General features: G+C 39.2%; 1 protein-coding gene across 1 annotated transcript in view; it reads left to right on the top strand.

Moving 5' to 3' along the window:
* LOC140170443 (HAUS augmin-like complex subunit 5) overlaps nucleotides 1-16,839 on the top strand; it is a 51,520-nt gene that overhangs the window by 27,815 nt on the left and 6,866 nt on the right. The window contains exons 5-13 of the mRNA XM_072193812.1: nucleotides 800-959; nucleotides 6,169-6,259; nucleotides 6,898-6,983; nucleotides 8,540-8,704; nucleotides 9,299-9,383; nucleotides 10,629-10,786; nucleotides 13,899-14,061; nucleotides 15,165-15,245; nucleotides 16,653-16,798. Coding sequence (XP_072049913.1) covers nucleotides 800-959; nucleotides 6,169-6,259; nucleotides 6,898-6,983; nucleotides 8,540-8,704; nucleotides 9,299-9,383; nucleotides 10,629-10,786; nucleotides 13,899-14,061; nucleotides 15,165-15,245; nucleotides 16,653-16,798 — 1,135 coding nt within the window. The remainder of the gene's footprint in view (nucleotides 1-799; nucleotides 960-6,168; nucleotides 6,260-6,897; nucleotides 6,984-8,539; nucleotides 8,705-9,298; nucleotides 9,384-10,628; nucleotides 10,787-13,898; nucleotides 14,062-15,164; nucleotides 15,246-16,652; nucleotides 16,799-16,839) is intronic.

Below are 16,839 nucleotides of genomic sequence, written 5' to 3'. Positions count from 1 at the left end.
CATATATACAATCAAGTTATGTGATCAAGCCGTCATCCCACATGGCGAAAGCTAAAGTAGTGAGTTACTTTTTTTAATGATTTGCCGAGCAAAATGTTTTAATTATGTTGTCTACAATCCTAATTGCATCTAAACTGAGCTCAAAAAGAAACTTATAATTTTTCACAAGGTCATATCTTGAAATCCTGTCCATCAAATTGAACCAAAATTACACACAGGTTTACTTCAATACTCTACTCTTAACACATGTCAGTAACCAAGCAGTTATCCAAGTAAGTGACACAACAGCAAAATGCACTGACATGAAACAGCTTCCTGGACCACATTCACAGCCCAGCCCTGATTCATGAAAAAAGTGTATGAAAAGCAGAAAGCAGCACCGTTTTATCATCTGTGCAAGGATCTTGTGTGCATTCTCACAGATTTTTTGTGCTGGGTGCCAAATGTTGGGCTTTGAAAGTGGAGGAACTTCCAAGAAGCTGTCCCATGACAGTGCATTTTGCTGTTGTGTCAGTTGGACAACTGATTGGTTACTGACATGTGTTTTGAGTAGAGTATTAAAGTAATCATGTGTGTAATTTTGGTTCATTTTGATTGACACTATTTTAAGATATGACCTTGTGATTCACAAGTTGTAAAAAATTATAAGTTTCTTTTTGAGCTCAGTTTATTTGCTGAAAATCTGAATCTGTTTCACATGTTCATCTGTTGGGTGTATTCCTAATACATTTGGATGTATTCAGATGTTCATCAGTCCCTATGACATTGGATTGTATTTTGTATCTTCCTAATTTCATAGAAGCTGAATACCAAGAAAATTGCTCAAAACTTGTGGACTTGCAGAGGAAAAGCGCCCTCTTAGAAGCGCATACTGCAGAGTGCAAAGTTGATATAGCCAGATATGAAGAATACAGCAAGAGACTTGCAGATAGATTAAACCAATATCAACAGCCTCAGATGTAAGTGTAGTATGCTCTTATGTGTGCTGATTGGGATGGGATGTGTAGTGTGCTGATTGGGAAGGGGTGGGTAGTGTGCTGATTGGGAAGGGGTGGGTACTGTGCTGATTAGGGCTTCACGACTAAGTCGCCAATAGTCATAGTCGCGACTATTTTGCGATAGTCGTAACTACAACTAATGATTGCCAATTGGCGACTATTCCTGAAAGTTCAACAAGCAACAAAATTGAAGTAAAGCCGGGTTCTAAAAGTGCTAAAAATCAGTTAGAACTAAGTAAAGGATTAGTGTATGTTTTGAAGCCTTTTGATAATCGCCAATAGTTGTAGTGGCGACTATTTGGGTTGTAATTAGTGGACTGCTAAAAAGCCTATGTCGTGCAGCCCTAGTGCTGATTGGGAAGAGGTGGGTAATGTGCTGATTAGGAGGGGGCAGGTAGTGGCAGTCAGATAGATGGAACCAATATCAACAGCCTCATGAGTAAGTACATCTATGCTTATGTTATGTGTACTGACTTGGATTGGGAGGGTAGTGTGCTGATTGGGAGGGGTGGGTAGGTATAGTGGCAGGCATATAGATGGAGCCAATATCAACAGTGTAGTACCACCTTAAACCAATATCAACAGCCTCATATGTAAGTGTGTAGTAGTATGTCCTTATGTTATATGTGTACTGACTGGGACCGGGAGGCAGCCTCATATAAGTGTGTAGTATGTCCTTATGTTATATGTGTACTGACTGGGACCGGGAGGCAGCCTCATATAAGTGTGTAGTATGTCCTTATGTTATATGTGTACTGACTGGGACCGGGAGGCAGCCTCATATATAAGTGTGTAGTATGTCCTTATGTTATATGTGTACTGACTGGGACCGGGAGGCAGCCTCATATATAAGTGTGTAGTATGTCCTTATGTTATATGTGTACTGACTGGGACCGGGAGGCAGCCTCATATATAAGTGTGTAGTATGTCCTTATGTTATATGTGTACTGACTGGGTCCGGGAGGCAGCCTCATATATAAGTGTGTAGTATGTCCTTATGTTATATGTGTACTGACTGGGTCCGGGAGGCAGCCTCATATATAAGTGTGTAGTATATCCTTATGTTATATGTGTACTGACTGGGTCCGGGAGGCAGCCTCATATATAAGTGTGTAGTATATCCTTATGTTATATGTGTACTGACTGGGTCCGGGAGGCAGCCTCATATATAAGTGTGTAGTATGTCCTTATGTTATATGTGTACTGACTGGGACCGGGAGGCAGCCTCATATATAAGTGTGTAGTATATCCTTATGTTATATGTGTACTGACTGGGTCCGGGAGGCAGCCTCATATATAAGTGTGTAGTATATCCTTATGTTATATGTGTACTGACTGGGTCCGGGAGGCAGCCTCATATATAAGTGTGTAGTATATCCTTATGTTATATGTGTACTGACTGGGTCCGGGAGGCAGCCTCATATATAAGTGTGTAGTATATCCTTATGTTATATGTGTACTGACTGGGTCCGGGAGGCAGCCTCATATAAGTGTGTAGTATGTCCTTATGTTATATGTGTACTGACTGGGACCGGGAGGCAGCCTCATATATAAGTGTGTAGTATATCCTTATGTTATATGTGTACTGACTGGGTCCGGGAGGCAGCCTCATATATAAGTGTGTAGTATATCCTTATGTTATATGTGTACTGACTGGGTCCGGGAGGCAGCCTCATATATAAGTGTGTAGTATATCCTTATGTTATATGTGTACTGACTGGGTCCGGGAGGCAGCCTCATATATAAGTGTGTAGTATATCCTTATGTTATATGTGTACTGACTGGGTCCGGGAGGCAGCCTCATATATAAGTGTGTAGTATATCCTTATGTTATATGTGTACTGACTGGGTCCGGGAGGCAGCCTCATATATAAGTGTGTAGTATATCCTTATGTTATATGTGTACTGACTGGGTCCGGGAGGCAGCCTCATATATAAGTGTGTAGTATATCCTTATGTTATATGTGTACTGACTGGGTCCGGGAGGCAGCCTCATATATAAGTGTGTAGTATATCCTTATGTTATATGTGTACTGACTGGGTCCGGGAGGCAGCCTCATATATAAGTGTGTAGTATATCCTTATGTTATATGTGTACTGACTGGGTCCGGGAGGCAGCCTCATATATAAGTGTGTAGTATATCCTTATGTTATATGTGTACTGACTGGGACCGGGAGGCAGCCTCATATATAAGTGTGTAGTATATCCTTATGTTATATGTGTACTGACTGGGTCCGGGAGGCAGCCTCATATATAAGTGTGTAGTATATCCTTATGTTATATGTGTACTGACTGGGTCCGGGAGGCAGCCTCATATATAAGTGTGTAGTATGTCCTTATGTTATATGTGTACTGACTGGGTCCGGGAGGCAGCCTCATATATAAGTGTGTAGTATATCCTTATGTTATATGTGTACTGACTGGGTCCGGGAGGCAGCCTCATATATAAGTGTGTAGTATGTCCTTATGTTATATGTGTACTGACTGGGTCCGGGAGGCAGCCTCATATATAAGTGTGTAGTATATCCTTATGTTATATGTGTACTGACTGGGTCCGGGAGGCAGCCTCATATATAAGTGTGTAGTATATCCTTATGTTATATGTGTACTGACTGGGTCCGGGAGGCAGCCTCATATATAATATATAATGTGTGTGTAGTATGTCCTTATGTTATATGTGTACTGACTGGGTCCGGGAGGCAGCCTCATATATAAGTGTGTAGTATGTCCTTATGTTATATGTGTACTGACTGGGTCCGGGAGGCAGCCTCATATATAAGTGTGTAGTATATCCTTATGTTATATGTGTACTGACTGGGTCCGGGAGGCAGCCTCATATATAAGTGTGTAGTATGTCCTTATGTTATATGTGTACTGACTGGGACCGGGAGGCAGCCTCATATATAAGTGTGTAGTATATCCTTATGTTATATGTGTACTGACTGGGTCCGGGAGGCAGCCTCATATATAAGTGTGTAGTATGTCCTTATGTTATATGTGTACTGACTGGGTCCGGGAGGCAGCCTCATATATAAGTGTGTAGTATATCCTTATGTTATATGTGTACTGACTGGGTCCGGGAGGCAGCCTCATATATAAGTGTGTAGTATGTCCTTATGTTATATGTGTACTGACTGGGTCCGGGAGGCAGCCTCATATATAAGTGTGTAGTATGTCCTTATGTTATATGTGTACTGACTGGGTCGGGAGGCAGCCTCATATATAAGTGTGTAGTATATCCTTATGTTATATGTGTACTGACTGGGTCCGGGAGGCAGCCTCATATATAAGTGTGTAGTATGTCCTTATGTTATATGTGTACTGACTGGGTCCGGGAGGCAGCCTCATATAAGTGTGTAGTATGTCCTTATGTTATATGTGTACTGACTGGGACTGGGAGGCAGCCTCATATATAAGTGTGTAGTGTGTCCTTATGTTATATGTGTACTGACTGGGTCCGGGAGGCAGCCTCATATATAAGTGTGTAGTATATCCTTATGTTATATGTGTACTGACTGGGTCCGGGAGGCAGCCTCATATATAAGTGTGTAGTGTGTCCTTATGTTATATGTGTACTGACTGGGTCCGGGAGGCAGCCTCATATATAAGTGTGTAGTATGTCCTTATGTTATATGTGTACTGACTGGGTCCGGGAGGCAGCCTCATATATAAGTGTGTAGTGTGTCCTTATGTTATATGTGTACTGACTGGGACCGGGAGGCAGCCTCATATATAAGTGTGTAGTATATCCTTATGTTATATGTGTACTGACTGGGTCCGGGAGGCAGCCTCATATATAAGTGTGTAGTATATCCTTATGTTATATGTGTACTGACTGGGTCCGGGAGGCAGCCTCATATATAAGTGTGTAGTATATCCTTATGTTATATGTGTACTGACTGGGTCCGGGAGGCAGCCTCATATATAAGTGTGTAGTATGTCCTTATGTTATATGTGTACTGACTGGGTCCGGGAGGCAGCCTCATATAAGTGTGTAGTATGTCCTTATGTTATATGTGTACTGACTGGGACTGGGAGGCAGCCTCATATATAAGTGTGTAGTGTGTCCTTATGTTATATGTGTACTGACTGGGTCCGGGAGGCAGCCTCATATATAAGTGTGTAGTATATCCTTATGTTATATGTGTACTGACTGGGTCCGGGAGGCAGCCTCATATATAAGTGTGTAGTGTGTCCTTATGTTATATGTGTACTGACTGGGTCCGGGAGGCAGCCTCATATATAAGTGTGTAGTATGTCCTTATGTTATATGTGTACTGACTGGGTCCGGGAGGCAGCCTCATATATAAGTGTGTAGTATATCCTTATGTTATATGTGTACTGACTGGGTCCGGGAGGCAGCCTCATATATAAGTGTGTAGTATGTCCTTATGTTATATGTGTACTGACTGGGTCCGGGAGGCAGCCTCATATATAAGTGTGTAGTGTGTCCTTATGTTATATGTGTACTGACTGGGACTGGGAGGCAGCCTCATATATAAGTGTGTAGTATGTCCTTATGTTATATGTGTACTGACTGGGTCCGGGAGGCAGCCTCATATATAAGTGTGTAGTGTGTCCTTATGTTATATGTGTACTGACTGGGACCGGGAGGCAGCCTCATATATAAGTGTGTAGTATATCCTTATGTTATATGTGTACTGACTGGGACCGGGAGGCAGCCTCATATATAAGTGTGTAGTATGTCCTTATGTTATATGTGTACTGACTGGGTCCGGGAGGCAGCCTCATATATAAGTGTGTAGTATATCCTTATGTTATATGTGTACTGACTGGGACCGGGAGGCAGCCTCATATATAAGTGTGTAGTATATCCTTATGTTATATGTGTACTGACTGGGTCCGGGAGGCAGCCTCATATATAAGTGTGTAGTGTGTCCTTATGTTATATGTGTACTGACTGGGACCGGGAGGGGCAAGATGAAAAGCGAAGTGCATATTCCAGAGTGCAAAGTTGATATAGTCAAATATGCAGAATACAACAAGGGACAGTCTTGCATTAAGATTGGGCCAATATCAACAGACAAAGGTCGGGGAAAATCTCCAAAAGTCGCCCAATTGCATGTTTGGCAACCCCAAAGTGGGGGAGAGGTCCTTGTGATGTATGTATATTGCAGTAATTATGTCATTAATCTCTTCCACACACAGCTCGTCCACACATCAGACTATATACTTCAGTAAGCATGGTAAGGGGAGTTTAGATGATGATGAAGAGACTGGTTTAGAAACAGCTTGCACGGTGAGTTGCAAAATGGATTCTCCTTCACTGGTTCCCTGTCAGTTTCTCTGCACTCCTGACTAAAGATGCAAATAGTGGCTACTTGAAACCAACCATTTATTGTATCAGTTTTAACATGTGGAATTGGAATGATAAGTTTTCATGTACCGGTGCATTGGGCTATTCCAGTTGACATCCATGTGTGGGTAAACTCCCCCTGCGCATGAGATTAAGGTCATGTCTTTCATAGGGGGTGTATGGATTTCAGCTGGCATGGAATGGCCTATTAGATATATCATCTCTGGATAGTTTTTCCCAATGGGGATTGATGGGCTTTCAAGAAAGCAACCAAACGCAAACATGTGGCCCAGGGTGGAAGGCCGTTATTATAGAATTGCAAATAGGGTCTTTTTGATATCAGAATGCAAATTTATATATTTTGGTGGCCTGTAGTATCTAAAATGAATATTGACTGCTTTATATGTGGGACACGGTACGTATGCCACTATGTGTTGTGACACCAAATTTCTTAAAATCTGGGTCAGTCAGGTTCGTTGGAACAAGGTTTTTTTTTTTCGTCGCCTCAAGGAAAATGTTTATACATACACTGAGTTTCATTTACTTGCGATAACAAATGTTTCATCAATCAACTTTTGCAGAAACTTACACGTGAAACCTGTGAAGACATTGAGGGCTTACTGCAAGACATGGTACTGGGAGAAGACAAAACAGATGAAAAAACAATGTGAGTAATAACCATGGTAATACACCCCAAATACACCTAACTGTCTCCCAAATACACCCAAATGTCCCCCAATTACACCCAAATGTCTCCCAAATACACCCAAATGTCTCCTAATTACAGCCAAATGTCTCCCAAATACACCAAAATGTCTCCCAAATACACCCAAATGTCTCCCAAATACACCCAAATGTCTCCCAATTACAGCCAAATGTCTCCCAAATACACCCAAATGTCTCCCAAATACACCCAAAAGACATTTAGGGCTTACTGCAAGAAATGGTGCTGGGAGAAGACAAAACAGATGAGAAAACAATGTGAGTAGTAACCATGGTAACTCAGGGTTGTGTCTGACGGGAAAGGGGAGTAAACAACCTGCCAGTAACATAGATGAAAACCCTGGTGTCTTTGGAATCTAAAACCTCCTAGATCACTTCCACAGTTAAAACGCTGAGATCTTTGGCATAAAGAATCTTTCAGTTGCACAGGTGAATCCCTGGGGTATGTGGAATCGAGAAGTTGCTAGTTCCATATGGACAAACTGTTAGGGTCTGTGTCTGAGTCAGTGATCTTTGGGTATAATATCCTGGGCTTCTATGCAGTGGCGGCGCCAGGAAACTTTTTTTCGGGATGGGGGGGGGCATTAGGGAGGCAAAGTGAATTTCAGGGGGGAGGGTAGAAAATGAAGAATATCTCCGTCATTTTTTGTTTTAAAAGAACCCAATTGTAAGGCTTGCATTTCGATATATGTGTTCAGAGAACATGATAAGCTTAAGTGAGCGTATTAAACTTCAACTGTGCGTTTTGAAATCAAAAACTTACACTAAATTTCAGATTTTATATGTGCAGAATAAAAGACAGCTGCCCTCATTCATAAACACTTGGTTTACGGAACATAACACGCGGTAGGCTCCCCTACTAGCGGTAGGCTCCCCTACGGGAAAATCTGGCTTTTTTATATAATGCTAATTTTCTCAAAAAGTAGACCTAAAATGTGTCATTGTTATGCAGAATTTTGTTCTGATTAAGGTGATATCAAATATATTTTTTGCACATAAAGTCTATGGAAAGCTACTTTGTGTTATGTACCCTTAAGCAGATGACTTTCCAGGATCTGAACTCTACAGAGATCAATTGTCAATAGCCGTAGTCGGAGGTCCCTTGGCCCATAGTTTCAAAACTATTGCACAGGTCAGAACAAAATGGCCATGCATGGCTGTTGAAGATCTAGTGGATTCGTTCTACCATCATGGAGTTTTCTGCCATGAAGATATCGGGGCCGGCGATGACACTGTGCTCCTATTACTTTGAACAGGTTCCCTTTGTTTTCATGTTGAGAACAGACTTGCTAAACATGGCTCGATAGTAAAAAAATAGCATATTTTGCAAAATCTGGATGTGCTCTGTTCATTGAGGTATTTTTTGTCACCACCTATGTTGCACTAGATAGGAAATCAGTACAGAAAATTGAAATGGAAGAAATGCATTGTGGGAAGTATAAACAATATCTACTTGTTTCTGTGCATCTTTCTGATGCCCAATTTTGTTTTCTTGTGCAGGCAACAAAGACGTAATACAATAGCTGGTAAATTGGAGAAGATTATGACGTCAAACACGGCAGAACAACTACTGCATTCGGTAGCGCAAACTACAGAGGGCGCTCATTATATGCTGCAGCAGAAAACAGCAAATATTGATCTGAAGAAAGATGCAGAAATGCTGAGGTATGACAGTTTTCAGAAGATTAAGAGTTTACACTCACACTTGACTTTGTAATAGTTCAACCGTGTGCACCATCAGATTGGGCAATGCCAGTTGAAATCTATATGCCCCATATGAAGGACATGACTTTAATCTCCCACGTAGGGAGTGTAAATTTCAAATGGAGTCGCCCATTCAGGTAACCTTATTCACACTCCTGTGTGGAAGATTAAGGTAATGTCTTCCATAGGGGGTGTATGAATTTTAACTGGAATAACACAAGTTGGAGCAGACAACCCTGAACGGGTGGCTCCATTTGAAATTCACACCCCCAGTGAGGATTTCAGCTGGAATAGCCCATTGAAAAGGTTGTGCAATTTTGACAGGTGCGATTCCGACTTCTTCAGGACTGAAGAAGTTCCGAGTCACAAAATGTCAACAACCTTTTCAATCTGTTGGCACACCTGTTGAAACAGCTATTTGATACATCAAATTAATGATCCGGCGGCCAACCCGATGAATAATGTCCAACAACTGATTATGAGGGGTCCCAGGACAGACCCCTGGGGAATACCTTAATGCATTACTAGTCATACATGTGTTTTGTTTGTTCATAGATTCAAGTATGGCGATGGAGGTCAACTATTTGACACATCAACATCATCACCCAACCTGATGAAAAGTGTCCACCAGTTGATTACGGTAATGGGGTATTCCAGTTGAAATCCATACGCCCCCTATGAAAGACATGACCTTAATCTCCTACACAGGGAGTGTGAATTTCAAGTGGGGTTACCTGAATGAGTGACTCCATTTAAAATCTACCCCACTTTGCGGAAGATTAAGACTGTCTTCCATAGGGGGTGTATGGATTTCAACTAGAATTGTCCATAATAGAACCCTTTTTAAACCAATGTTGTAAGATTTGTTGGGTAGGACACCCTTTGTTTTTTATATACTTTTATTTTGACATGATTTAACCAAATTAGTGCCCGGAGTCCTTTTGGGGTGCATATTAAGGGGGTACTACACCCCTGGCCAATTTTGTGCCTATTTATGCATTTTTCTTAAAAAATTATAGCACATTGGTGACAAGTAAGATATGTATAGGGGCAAGGACTACAACTACTGTAATGAAAATTCAGCAACTCAAAGCAAGTAGTTATTGATTTATTGATCAAATATCAAATATTGGTTTCCCCTCATTTTTGACTGTAACTCCACAACTGTTGTCTGTGCTGAAATAAAAAGTTCCATTGCAGTAGTTGTAGTCCTTGACCCTATAATATACATATCTTACTTGTCCCCAATGCGCTATAATTTTTGAGAAAAATACAAAAATAGGCACAAAATAGGCCATGGGTGTAGTACCCCCTTAATATAATGAGAAATGGGAATGATAGCGAAATCAATAATTTGTATTATACCTCACTTACATGTAATGGGGTTTTTTTTACCAATAGATAGCAGATGCTAACTGCCACTCACTTCAGATGATCTGAGTAGGACTTGTTAGTCTTTATTTCACACTGCATAATCTGTTAGAGTTTTTGGCAAGGTACTTCAGCCGTCTTGACGATTTGCTCTGTTTATGGCATAAACACAGAAGTAGTCGGCACCTCATTCGCTGATCTAGCTACATAGTGCCTCGAAACCTAGTTTTTTTAAGCGATTATCAGAACCCAGGGAAATTGAAAAGCCATTTTTCCAGACAAAATAAGGGTAAACTGAAGGAATTTGTGTGGCCAAAGAAGGCATTTATTTTGGTCATTTTATTTGGCATACATATGTCTTGCATACAATGACTTCATTCAGCTATAAGCAGTTCATATGCCTTAGATAGTCATTTTTTAGTGAAATGAAGGGAGCCTGTGTACTGTTTTCAGTAATTAAGTCAAGAATTCTAGTCTAAGAATGACTCTATATCAACTTCTTTTCAATTTTCAGGAGAAGCAGCTTGCACATATCCAAAATTTTACCGAGACAGAGAGGCATCTGAACCAAGCTTGTCGACTGGATAAAAGACTTGAACAACTAGCAGGTGATGTTAACAATAGGCTGGCTATAATATATGCTAAGAATCCTGGCGCATTGGAATTAGCAAGGTAAAAGTCACATGATCTGTTAATTCCACCCACTCCTAAGCATTATACATTAGAGGTCCCTGAATTGAACCTTGAGGAATACCATTATAATAAAAGACTTAAACAACTAGCGGGTGATGTTAACAATAGGCTGGCTATAATATATGCTAAGAATCCTGGTGCATTGGAACTAGCAAGGTAAATGTCACATGATCTGTTAATTCCACCCACTACTAAGCATTATACATTAGAGGTCCCTGAATTGAACCTTGAGGAATACTATTATAATAAAAGACTTGAACAACTAGCGGGTGATGTTAACAATAGACTGGCTATAATATATGCTAAGAATCCTGGAGCATTGGAATTAGCAAGGTAAATGTCACATTGTCTGTTAATTCCACCCACTACTAAGCAGTATACATTAGAGGTCCCTGAATTGAACCTTGAGGAATACCATTATAATAAAAGACTTGAACAACTAGCGGGTGATGTTAACAATAGACTGGCTATAATATATGCTAAGAATCCTGGTGCATTGGAACTAGCAAGGTAAATGTCACATGATCTGTTAATTCCACCCACTACTAAGCATTATACATTAGAGGTCCCTAAATAGAACCTTGAGGAATACTATTATAATAAAAGACTTGAACAACTAGCGGGTGATGTTAACAATAGACTGGCTATAATATATGCTAAGAATCCTGGTGCATTGGAATTAGCAAGGTAAATGTCACATGATCTGTTAATTCCACCCACTACTAAGCATTATACATTAGAGGTCCCTGGATTGAACCTTGAGGAATACCATTATAATAAAAGACTTGAACAACTAGCGGGTGATGTTAACAATAGGCTGGCTATAATATATGCTAAGAATCCTGGTGCATTGGAATTAGCAAGGTAAATGTCACATGATCTGTTAATTCCACCCACTACTAAGCAGTATACATTAGAGGTCCCTGAATTGAACCTTGAGGAATACCATTATAATAAAGGACTTGAACAACTAGCAGGTGATGTTAACAATAGACTGGCTATAATATATGCTAAGAATCCTGGTGCATTGAAATTAGCAAGGTAAATGTCACATGATCTGTTAATTACACCCACTACTAAGCATTATACATTAGAGGTCCCTGGATTGAACCTTGAGGAATACCATTATAATAAAAGACTTGAACAACTAGCGGGTGATGTTAACAATAGGCTGGCTATAATATATGCTAAGAATCCTGGTGCATTGGAATTAGCAAGGTAAATGTCACATGATCTGTTAATTCCACCCACTACTAAGCAGTATACATTAGAGGTCCCTGAATTGAACCTTGAGGAATACCATTATAATAAAGGACTTGAACAACTAGCAGGTGATGTTAACAATAGGCTGGCTATAATCTATGCTAAGAATCCTGGTGCATTGGAACTAGCAAGGTAAATGTCACATGATCTGTTAATTCCACCCACTACTAAGCATTATACATTAGAGGTCCCTAAATAGAACCTTGAGGAATACTATTATAATAAAAGACTTGAACAACTAGCGGGTGATGTTAACAATAGACTGGCTATAATATATGCTAAGAATCCTGGTGCATTGGAATTAGCAAGGTAAATGTCACATGATCTGTTAATTCCACCCACTACTAAGCATTATACATTAGAGGTCCCTGGATTGAACCTTGAGGAATACCATTATAATAAAAGACTTGAACAACTAGCGGGTGATGTTAACAATAGACTGGCTATAATATATGCTAAGAATCCTGGTGCATTGGAATTAGCAAGGTAAATGTCACATGATCTGTTAATTCCACCCACTACTAAGCATTATACATTAGAGGTCCCTGGATTGAACCTTGAGGAATACCATTATAATAAAGGACTTGAACAACTAGCAGGTGATGTTAACAATAGGCTGGCTATAATCTATGCTAAGAATCCTGGTGCATTGGAATTAGCAAGGTAAATGTCACATTGTCTGTTACTGCTTCCACCCATACGCACATGTCGGTGATCGTGTGTGTGGCATGCAAAGGTCCTGGGTTCGAATCCCGGGGGTACCAAGTGACTTCTTTCTTCACCTTCTCTCCTTTTTCGTTTCTTCTTTCCTTCCGATAGCAAAAAAAAAAACATGGATAGGGTTAGAGTTAAAAGGGCATTTTGTGATCCACAACCTCATCTCCCCACTTTTCTCAAAAAAAGTTGAGATTTTTATACCACTGGAAACCTCTGGCTACATAATGTTTATGTACCAAAAATTTCTTGCAGATTAATACGTTTAGTAAAAATATCGTCAAATTTGAATTTTGTTCTGGGATACCAGAACGAAATTACAACAGTGGCCTATGGAGCAGTGTAATACACATAATCATGCATAATTCGCAAACGCAAAATAGGAATCAACTGAAATTTTGGGAATAAGCTTTTTTCGTGAATATCTACTGAAAATGTCATAAAAAGAGGATGCTAGGATCACAAAATCCTCCTTTAATACATGAACATACGAGTGAAATGATATGTGATGTTTCCATGGCAACGGTACAGGTCTTAAACTGGAATTGGGTTCTTCTTCCACTAATATACTGCAAGTTCTAGTTACGCAAGGTTATAAATAGCTATATAAATTTGTTAATTATTGTAGTGAAAAGCAGATTTCATGGATAAACAAAACTCCACTTTAAGCCAATATTTGTGGAAGAAAGGCCCAACTCCATGTAGTTGGGTCTAACTCATTTTTGTAAAAAAGTGGAGTTTCAGGTATTCAATTCAAAAATTACAACTTTGCCATTTCGGCCGGGAAAAAAAACCATTCTGCCTGACCCTATCTCCCTAGCCCCCTGATAATATCGAATGATGCGTCCCTTAGCAGCTATTGCAGCTGTACACAGTCTCCCAGTTTTTAACTTCTTTGCTTTACTATTCTTTTCCCTAATAGGAAGTTGTTTAGCAATGAGCTTGAGTTAGCAGCCCGCACAGCTGTACACAGTCTCCCAGTTTAACTTCTTTGCTTTTCTCTTCTTTCCCCTAATAGGAAGTTGTTTAGCAATGAGCTTGAGTTAGCAGCCAACACAGCTGTACACAGTCTCCCAGTTTAACTTCTTTGCTTTTCTCTTCTTTCCCCTAATAGGAAGTTGTTTAGCAATGAGCTTGAGTTAGCAGCCAACACAGCAATGGTGAAATGCCTTCATGAATTCAAACTGGAATATGAAACAACTGCATCAAAAGCTACAAAAGAAAAGGAAATCTTGTACAATAAATACCAGAAAATACAAGACTTCAAGAAGCTCGCGGTATGTACATGTATAATAACATAACATAAAGCCATGATTTCTCTGTGTTACAAAATTAAAAATCTGTGTAAATTGGAACATTTCTGTGATTTTCTGTTTTCCACTATAAAGTACTGAAAAGTTAAAACAAACATGTTTTAAAGTCATAATGTACGATCTTATAATGTGAATTTGGTTAATTTTTTTCAAACCTGATTTTTTGGCATATTTGTAATGTTTACACATGTAACAACTTATACCTAAATGGAATCAGCCAAATTTGTTGTATTTGTAGGTAAACAGAACAAAGTTCGACATAAAGTCATAATTCAAGAATTATGACTTTATGTCCTCCTATAGAACTGCGTGTTAAACGGCCAAAATAACAAGCAGTGTTTACCTCGTTATTTCAGCTCAAAATGGACAGATACCATTCCCGATAATTATTACTAGTATTATTTCAGCATTTTTTGAAGGAAATCGTACATTAAGCCTTTAAGATTGTATTTTGTCTTACCTTTTACTGTAGTATGGCCAGAATCTTGAATCGTAAGCCTAGAATGAATGCTAGTATGGATTGTGTAATGGTTTATTGCTGCTAAATAATCACTTTTCTTTGTTTTATTTTGCAAAGCAACACAAAAGCTAGACATTTTACAGTTTTTGACTATTTTGTGGCATTTTCAAATTTTTCCTGAGCAAACCCTGAATTCTGTGAGTTTTTCCTTACCACAGAGAAATCGTGGCTTTAACATAACATAATAACGGCGCTTAATATATAAAAATGAACATTGCGCTTTACATCAAATACAAAAAATAACAACACTAAAATATGTTTTAAAACCCTTTTTGAAAGTTTCTACTGTGAGAGAAGTCCATAGAGTAGCATAATGGTATACAAGTCATCCAAAAATCAATTCTTGATATAAAAATGGCTGTTCTGTGATTATTTCTGAAAATTCTACACATTTCAAAATGTGATTAATTCTTGAGCTGATCGCGTTGCATTTAGCTGCCCTCACAAAGTAAACCACGCAGACGGCGCAGACGCATTGTTGTTAATCGGTGATGAACAACGATGAAACATGATTGAATCCCTAAATCAATCTATTTTTGTGTTGTAGGATCAAAAGCAGAACATCATTCGAGTATTGGTGAGACAAAACTCTGAAGCAAAAAGAAAACTGGATGAGCAGCAAAAACAGGTTAGTACATTTGTAGCAGTGATAGGTCAGGACGAAAATTGTGATCTACTGCAGGTTGTTTAAAAAAGAAGTAAACTCATATTTGTGGTGCTTTTGTACCAAATTTATTAAGTAATATGCAGTAAATGAAAATACCATTGAAAAGAGTAGATTCTGAATGGCTAAATTTAAAAAAAGAATTGTGGTATTTGTTTGGATACCTTGTTGTCTTCCGGATGGTCCGACTAAAACTGTTGTGAAGGGCGTTTCATCTTGAGCTGCTGATCTTTAGGTTTATTTGCAACACATGTCAAATACAACAATTCTTTTTTTAATTTAGATGGTCAAAAGCACCATAAACAATAGTGTACTTCATTTTGACTCGTCCTGTATATCCTGAGTGAGTGATATGTAAATGGATTTAAGAATTACATCCTTTACATCCAAATAATGTATCTGAGGCAGTAAAAATAATGGGTAAGGTACAGCCAATCCCATTATTTAAATGTTTTCACTGCTGTAACAGATTAGATTACATGTGTATTAAAAAATCCACAATTTCTATAAATAATGAAACATTACGTTTCAGAGTGCATATTATGCCTGAGTTTCATAGCAATATTAATAAACTGAGAGTGTATGAATGACATTAATTTTCTCATTTTTCATCAAAGAGATAAACTTACCAAATGTTGCATTGACTTTTTTAAAGCAGGATTGTATTTAATGATGTATATTCATATGTAGCGGTAAACGTAAATAGGAAGCAAATTTACACTTCTACGCTACTCAATTTTAGTACACTCACCGGAGCGCTTTCACCGGGTCAACCGGCGTCTTCAGCGGATGTTATTGCTCTGAAGACTTGTTGTTGCTAGTGATGTGTTGGGACAACCTCCTGACCCCCCGGAACGAAGGGGGCGCCACCACATCTTCAAGCTTGACGTCATCTACATCTATGACGTCATCGGAGGTGTTCCAACAACATCACTAGCAACAACAAATCTTCAGAGCAATAACATCCGCTGAAGACGCCGGTTGACCCGGTGAAAGTGCTCCGGTGAGTGTACTAAAATTGAGTAGCGTAGAAGTCTAAATTTGCTTCCTAGGATTGTATTTATCTCTTAAAACCTTAAAGAAGGTGGAAAACAAATTGGTATGCAGAATTCACAAAACCTCTCCTCTGCTCTGCATTTATAATGTATTATTCCATCTGCCAGTTTCAATTCTGAGAGGGGTATCTGAACATCTTAATTTTGCCATAGCCTAATTTACCAAAATTAGTTTGTAACCAATAAGTATTGTTCAGGAGTAAGGAGTGATTTGGACTCATATCAGAAACCAATTTTGAAAGGATCTCTGATTCTAGTACAAACCATTTGCGATTATAGTAAGAAGTACAAAAGATTTATGATTTGATTATTTCAGTTGCTGCGGTACATGCAAACAACTTTATGTGGTCATGAAGCAGGGACTGTTGCCATGACAACACAACTAAGAAATGGTGTCATAAATGAAGTAGAGAAGTTTGCTGGGTTGCCTCTGCAGTTGATGAGACTCACAGAATTAGACAGGTAAACTCTATTTGATTGGTTACTGAGATGATTATATCATG

The sequence above is a fragment of the Amphiura filiformis genome, chromosome 14, assembly GCF_039555335.1.
Source record: "Amphiura filiformis chromosome 14, Afil_fr2py, whole genome shotgun sequence".
NCBI classification, from domain to species: domain Eukaryota; kingdom Metazoa; phylum Echinodermata; class Ophiuroidea; order Amphilepidida; family Amphiuridae; genus Amphiura; species Amphiura filiformis.
The sequence above is the reverse complement of the archived record's forward strand: the minus strand, read 5'-3'. Positions and strand labels throughout refer to the sequence as shown.